Here is an 8,853-nt window from a genome sequence, read left to right as displayed (position 1 = left end):
GCACTCCATAACCTCTTCCGTTCTGCACGAGCTGCTCGTGCGCTGATATTCCTCGTGCACTTGGTCACGCCCGTGTAATGAGTTGGGGCCTCCCGGAGGACGGAAGAACAAGTTCAGTGGCAGGACGTTTCTTGTGTGTATTAAAAGCTTTCATGTATCACATGCGCTCTACAAGCGATGACCTTCGATGCCAGTGTGCGAAGGTCACTAACACAGTAAAGTTCAATTTCAGGTCAACTGACATTGTTGAAATTGTAAGTGGTATTTTTACGGCAATATGAAGGGGGTTTGGTGCATAAAGTGTGCGAATATTAGATTAGAAGTAGAAGCGATGCACTGTTTCTCGCCAGACGAGTTTAAAGTGAGAATGTTGTACGTAAAGAAATCATTAACCTCCAAGAAAGGAAAGTAGTTGTCACATCATCTGTTTAATGACAGTGGAGTTTGATCTCAATGCAATTAGCTTTTGGTTATATTCATTTATAGTATCACCGCATTTGGTAAAGATTTGTCTGAGATTTGGGCAACATTGCAAAGTTAAGTGCAGATGATGTTCCTGAAAAAAACTACAAGTCATGATCATTTATAAAATCTAAACGAGATACAAAGTCTGATGTATCTCTTTACAGCACAGACGTGACTCGTATCCTTCTTACAGACAAAACCTATGGCTCGTAGCTTCCGGAGAAGTGTGGTTCTCAGTTTTCATTTCGAGATGTGGTCTCCAGCTTTAATTCGGATAGATGTGGTCTCCAGCTTTAATTACGAGATGTGGTCCCCAGCTTTAATTACGAGAGATGTGGTCTCCAGCTTTAATTGCGAGATATGCGGTCTCCAGCTTTAATTACGAGAGATGTGGTCCCAAGCTTTAATTAGGATAGATGTGGTCTCCAGCTTTAATTCAGATACATGTGGTCTCCAGCTTTAATTACCAGATGTTGTCCCCAGCTTTAATTACGAGATATGTGGTCTCCCGCTTTAATTACGAGAGATGTGGTCCCCAGCTTTAATTACGATAGATGTGGTCTCCAGCTTATATTACGATAGATGTGGTCCCATGTGTGGAGGCATATGTTGTGTGACAACCTAGAATGAAAAAACCCAGCATGACAAACCAGTGTGACAAACCAACATGACAACCTAGCATGACATCCTAGCATGACAACCCAGCATGATAACCAAGCGTGACAACCCAACATGACAACCTAGCATGACAACCCAGCATGACAACCCAGTGTGAGAATATATACACCGATACGCCCACACAAAGATAACTAAAGTAACGTGTTTGTCCCAAGGATATAAGCCAATGTTAGAGCGTAGGTCACATGATACACTGTTTGGGGTCTACATCGATGTATGGCCCAAATCATTTATTTCTGTTTGAATTGTGAGCATAAAAAATCTTCAAAAATATTTTTGTCTGTGTAAAACCTAATGCAACAAACTCGTGCTACCGCAGAATCTCTACACTAAACTGTTGATAAAGATACAGAGATTTCACGTTATAAATAATAAAGACGGGGTGTTGCTAAACTTTTTTTCAGGTGTATATTTGTGAGTCCCAGATGTGACCTACTTGCACTCAACAGAATAACGACACGAGGCATGCTTGACTTTCAAGAATTTTAATGAGGTCATAACACCACGAAACCACCTGCCCTAAATTATATTTCAATGTTTCCTTGTTGAAACTTTGGATTGAATGAATAAAAGTGTTGACTATTTATTATAAGAACAGAAATATTTTTTACATCTATGTATGCTGCATTTGAACCAGTTTAATGATTCAACAACAGCTTTGTGTTTTTTCGTCTCGAAGGACGACCACTTATTACACTCGTACGACGACGCAGTATTGTACACCTGGCGAAACCCTGTAGGTCTTTCAATTAATAATAGGTCTATCAATATCATAGGGGGCTGGTGTATATTAGGTATCTTTTAGACTCGCAATCTTGATTGAACATTAATTGTTTATACATTTTCAGCAGGTAATTGGACTACTGCTGGCAGATAGCAAAGAAGCAACACCACCAACCCACACCCCTACCCCCCTCCTCGCCCCCCCCCCCCCCCCCCCCTTCATGTTTTGCTGTTTCGTTTTTTACCTCTCCATGGGAAACTTTAATTTTTAAATACAGAACCTATCACAGCGTTACAAAAAATAGATGAAGCAGTGTGTAGAATTACCCCCCTGAACTTTAGCACCCCCTCTGTGGTGCCCCCTGGTCGGTGAGTTTCGGGTGTTTGTGATAACATTAATAATTCATCAATGAGTTATTGGCGTACTACTTGGTGTTAGGGAGATAGCATCTCATTTCTCTTTGAGAAAAACTCAACTGCAGGCGGTGATATAGAGACAATGATTAATTAATGAAGCTCATCAGGGCGGTGTGTATTTCAAAGAGCAAACACATTTACGTCATTGTATGTTGCCGGTGAAATAATCATGATCTTTTCCAGGAAACTAATTAAAGTTTATCTGGGCTTTGATAGACGCGTCGTCAGAGAGCCCTGACAACCGGAGCAGCTTGATTCAACCGGGCAGCGTTCTTTCAAAGTAGGAGACGGTGCAGGGTGGCCATAGGGGGTAAGGCTCACGTGCACTTGAGGTTGGTGGTTCTTTTGCGTTACTGGGGTTGATGAGGTAGTTTATGGTGTTGGTGTGAGGGTGAGGGTGATGAGTTTGAGCCATGAAATATTTAAAATAATGTTTTTCATCATCTTGCGGGTCATTTTAAACATGCCGTATTGAGAAACCCACGAGTACAGGTATAATCGAGACACTGTACAAATGTGTTTAGAACGTAAACACATACAAGACATGCGTGTAACTCCTAAACGGAATACACATTTAGGGTCAAAACACTTGAAATGAGCTATCTTCTCACAGCCTGAAGACCGCTCAACACAACATCAGAACCACAGGGGTCCTGACTACCTCACTACCACACTACCACTGGGACCCACTACCTCACTACCACTGGGACCTCACTACCTCACCACCATGGGGACCTCACTACCTCACTACCACGGGGACCTCACTACCACGGGGACCTCACTACCACGGGCACCTCACTACCACGGGGACCTCACTGACACACTACCACTGGGACCTCACTACCACGGGGACCTCACTCCCTCAATACCACAGGGGACCTCACTACGACACTACCACTGGGACCTCACTACGACACTACCACTGGGACCTCACTACCACACTACCACTAGGACCTCACTATCTCACTACCACGGGGACCTCACTACCACACTACCACGGGGACCTCACTACCACGGGCATCTCACTACCACTGGGACCTAACTAATTCACTACCACGGGGACCTCACTACCTCACTACCACTGGGACCTCACTACCTCACTACCACGGGAACCTCACTACCACGGGGGACCTCACTACGACACTACCACTGGGACCTCACTACCTCACAACCACGGGGACCTCACTACCTCAATACTACTGGGACGTCACTACCTCACAGGGGGCACGGGTGGCCCAGTCGTCTAAGGCGCCGCGATTCGCTGTGCAGAGTTGCGTCCCCTGGGCACGCCAGAAACCGTTGATTGTGGGTTCGAATCCCGGTTCGCCCCGATTATGTTTCTAGGTTTGTCAGCACCATACCCGTGCTCGTGGGTTTCACCGAAGTGGTTAACGTCTGAGACCTACATCTCTTCGGGCTTTCCTCCGACATTATGCTGACACGCCGCGATATAACTGGAATACTGTTAAAAGCGGCGTTAAACACAACTCACTCACTCACTCACTCACTACCTCACTACCACGGGGACCTCACTACCACACTACCACTGGGACCTCACTATCTCACTACCACGGGGACCTAACTACCACACTACCACGGGGACCTCACTACCATGGGCATCTCACTACCACTGGGACCTCACTACCTCACTACCACGGGGACCACACTACCACACTACCACTGGGACCTCACTACCTCACAACCATGGGGACCTCACTACCTCACTACCACGGGGACCTCACTACGACACTACCACAGGGACCTCACTTCCTCACTACCACGGGGACCTCACTACCACACTACCAATTGGACCTCACTACCTCACTACCACGGGGACCTCACTACCTCACTACCACCGGGACCTCACTACCTCACTACCACGGGGACCTCACTACCTCACTACCACGGGGACCTCACTACGACACTACCACCAGGACCTCACTACCACTGGGACCTCACTACCTCACTACCACCGGGACCTCACTACCTCACTACCACGGGGACCTCACTACCTCAATACTACTGGGACGTCACTACCTCACAGGGGGCACGGGTGGCCCAGTCGTCTAAGGCGCCGCGATTCGCTGTGCAGAGTTGCGTCCCCTGGGCACGCCAGAAACCGTTGATTGTGGGTTCGAATCCCGGTTCGCCCCGATTATGTTTCTAGGTTTGTCAGCACCATACCCGTGCTCGTGGGTTTCACCGAAGTGGTTAACGTCTGAGACCTGCATCTCTTCGGGCTTTCCTCCCACATTATGCTGACACGCCGCGATATAACTGGAATACTGTTAAAAGCGGCGTTAAACACTACTCACTCACTCACTCACTCACTACCTCACTACCACGGGGACGTCACTACCTCAATACCACAGGGGACCTCACTACGACACTACCACTGGGACCTCACTACCACACTACCACTCGGACCTCACTACCTCACTACCACGGAGACCTCACTACCACACTACCACTGGGACCTCACTACCTCACTACCACGGGGATCTCACTACCTCAATACCACAGGGGACCTCACTACGACACTACCACTGGGACCTCACTACCTCACTACCACGGGGACCTCACAACCTAAATACCATTGGGACGTCACTACCTCACTACCTCAATACCACAGGGGACCTCACTGCAATGGGGACCTCGCTTCCGCAGGGACCACACTGCAATAGGCACCTCACTGCCACGGGCACCCCACTACAACAGGGACCCCACGGCCACACTGCAACAGGGACCTCACGGCCACACTACAACATGGACCCCACTACAACAGGGACCTCACGGCCACACTACAACAGGGACCTCACGGCCACATACAACAGGGACCTCACTACAACAGGGACCTAACAGGGACCTCACTACAACAGGGACCTCACTACAACAGGGACCTCACGGCCATATTACAACAGGGACCTCACGGCCACACTACACCAGGGACCTCACTACCTAAATACCATTGGGACGTCACTACCTCACTACCTCAATACCACAGGGGACCTCACTACAATGGGGACCTCGCTTCCGCAGGGACCACACTGCAATAGGCACCTCACTGCCACGGGCACCCCACTACAACAGGGACCTCACGGCCACACTACAACATGGACCCCACTACAACAGGGACCTCACGGCCACACTGCAACAGGGACCTCACGGCCACACTGCAACAGGGACCTCACGGCCACACTACAACAGGGACCTCACGGCCACATACAACAGGAACCTCACGGCCACATTACAACAGGGACCTCACTACAACAGGGACCTCACGGCCACACTACAACAGGGACCTCACTACAACAGGGACCTCACGGCCACACTACAACAGGGACATCACTACAACAGGGACCTCACGGCCACACTACAACAGGGACCTCACGGCCACACTACAACAGGGACCTCACTACAACAGGGACCTCACGGCCACACTACAACAGGGACCTCACGGCCACACTACAACAGGGACATCACGGCCACACTACAACAGGGACCTCACTACAACAGGGACCTCACGGCCACACTACAACAGGGACCTCACGGCCACATACCACAGGGACCTCACGGCAACACTGCAACAGGGACCTCACGGCCACACTACAACAGGGACCTCACTACAACAGGGACCTAACAGGGACCTCACTACAACAGGGACCCCACTACAACAGGGACCTCACGGCCATATTACAACAGGGACCTCACGGCCACACTACACCAGGGACCTCACTACCTAAATACCATTGGGACGTCACTACCTCACTACCTCAATACCACAGGGGACCTCACTACAATGGGGACCTCGCTTCCGCAGGGACCACACTGCAATAGGCACCTCACTGCCACGGGCACCCCACTACAACAGGGACCTCACGGCCACACTACAACATGGACCCCACTACAACAGGGACCTCACGGCCACACTGCAACAGGGACCTCACGGCCACACTGCAACAGGGACCTCACGGCCACACTACAACAGGGACCTCACGGCCACATACAACAGGAACCTCACGGCCACACTGCAACAGGGACCTCACTACAATAGGGACCTCAAGGCCACATTACAACAGGGACATCACGGCCACACTACAACAGGGACATCACTACAACAGGGACCTCACGGCCACACTACAACAGGGACCTCACTACAACAGGGACCTCACGGCCACATTACAACAGGAACCTCACGGCCACACTGCAACAGGGACCTCACTACAACAGGGACCTCACGGCCACACTACAACAGGGACCTCACGGCCACACTACAACAGGGACATCACGGCCACACTACAACAGGGACCTCACTACAACAGGGACCTCACGGCCACACTACAACAGGGACCTCACGGCCACATACCACAGGGACCTCACGGCAACACTGCAACAGGGACCTCACGGCCACACTACAACAGGGACCTCACGACCACACTACAACAGGGACCTCACTACAACAGGGACCTCACATCAACACTGCAAAAGGGACCTCACGGCCACACTACAACGGGGACCTCACGGCCACACTTCAACAGGGACCTCACTACAACAGGGACCTCACGGCCACACTTCAACAGGGACCTCACGGCCACATACAACAGGGACCTCACGGCCACACTACAACAGGGACCTCACGGCCACACTTCAACAGGGACCTCACGGCCACACTTCAACAGGGACCTCACGGCCACATACAACAGGGACCTCACGGCCACACTACAACAAGGATGCCACACTTCAACAGGGACCTCACTACAACAGGGACCTCACATCAACACTGCAAAAGGGACCTCACGGCCACACTACAACGGGGACCTCACGGCCACACTACAACAGGGACCTCACGGCCACACTACCACACTGACCTCACTACCACACGGACCTCACTACCACAGGGACCTCACTACAACAGTTGCCTCACTACCACAGGCACCTCACTACAACAGGGACCTCACTACAACAGTGGCCTCACTACCACAGGCAACTCACTACAACAGGGACCTCACTACCACAGGCACCTCACTACAACAGGGACCTCACTACAACAGTGGCCTCACTACCACAGGGACCTCACTACCACAGGCACCTCACTACAACAGGGACCTCACTACAACAGTGGCCTCACTACCACAGGCAACTCACTACAACAGGGACCTCACTACAACAGTGGCCTCACTACCACAGGCAACTCACTACAACAGGGATCTCACTACAACAGTGGCCTCACTACCACAGGCACCTCACTACAACAGTGGCCTCACTACAACAGGGACCTCACTACCACAGGCACCTCACTACAACAGGGACCTCACTACAACAGTGGCCTCACTACCACAGGCAACTCACTACAACAGGGACCTCTCTACCACGGGGACCTCACTACCACAGGGATCTCACTACAACAGGGACCTCACAACCACGGGGACCCCACTACAACAGGGACCTCACTACAACAGGGACCACACTGCCACAGTGACCTCACTACCACAGGGACCTCACTACAACAGGGACCTCACTACCACAGGGGACCTCACTAGAACAGTGAGCTCACTACCACAGTGACCTCACTACCACGGGGACCTCACTGCACCAGGGACCACACTACCACACGGACCTCACTACCACAGGCACCTCACTACCATAGGGACCTCACTACAACAGTGGCCTCACTACCACAGGCACCTCACTACAACAGGGACCTCACTACAACAGTGGCCTCACTACCACAGGCAACTCACTCCAACAGGGACCTCTCTACCACGGGGACCTCACTACCACAGGGACCTCACTACAAGAGGGACCTCACAACCACGGGGATCTCACTACAACAGGGACCACACTGCCACAGTGACCTCACTACCACAGTGACCTCACTACAACAGTGACCTCACTACCACAGTGACCTCACTACCACGGGGACCTCACTGCACCAGGGACCACACTACCACACGGACCTCACTACCACAGGCACCTCACTACCACAGGGACCTCACTACAACAGTGGCCTCACTACCACAGGCACCTCACTACAACAGGGACCTCACTACAACAGTGGCCTCACTACCACAGGCACCTCACTACAACAGTGGCCTCACTACAACAGGGACCTCACTACCACAGGCACCTCACTACAACAGGGACCTCACTACAACAGTGGCCTCACTACCACAGGCAACTCACTCCAACAGGGACCTCTCTACCACGGGGACCTCACTACCACAGGGACCTCACTACAACAGGGACCTCACAACCACGGGGACCCCACTACAACAGGGACCTCACTACCACGGGGATCTCACTACAACAGGGACCACACTGCCACAGTGACCTCACTACAACAGGGACCTCACTGCCACACTACCACAGCGACCTCACTACCTCACTACCACTGACATCTCACTACCTCACTACCACGGGGACCTCACTACCTCACTACAACGGTGACCTCACTACCTCACTGCCACAGGGACCTCACTACCACAGGGGACCTCACAACCACACTACCACGGGGACCTCACTGCCACACTACCACAGGGACCTCTCCACCTCACTACCACACTACCACGG

At 51.7% G+C, this 8,853-nt stretch overlaps 1 protein-coding gene across 1 annotated transcript; it reads left to right on the top strand.

Annotated features, from left to right (window-relative positions):
* Window positions 1-6,177: 6,177 nt before the first annotated feature.
* On the top strand, window positions 6,178-7,848 carry LOC125374572. The gene has a single exon (XM_048385454.1). It carries the CDS (start codon window positions 6,178-6,180, stop codon window positions 7,846-7,848), a length of 1,671 nt encoding a protein of 556 aa, XP_048241411.1.
* The last annotated feature ends 1,005 nt before the right edge of the window (window positions 7,849-8,853 follow it).

This window comes from Haliotis rufescens, unplaced genomic scaffold, assembly GCF_023055435.1.
Source record: "Haliotis rufescens isolate VD_foot unplaced genomic scaffold, xgHalRufe1.0.p SCAF_10, whole genome shotgun sequence".
Classification (NCBI taxonomy): domain Eukaryota; kingdom Metazoa; phylum Mollusca; class Gastropoda; order Lepetellida; family Haliotidae; genus Haliotis; species Haliotis rufescens.
This window is presented reverse-complemented; position numbering and strand designations above follow the sequence as displayed.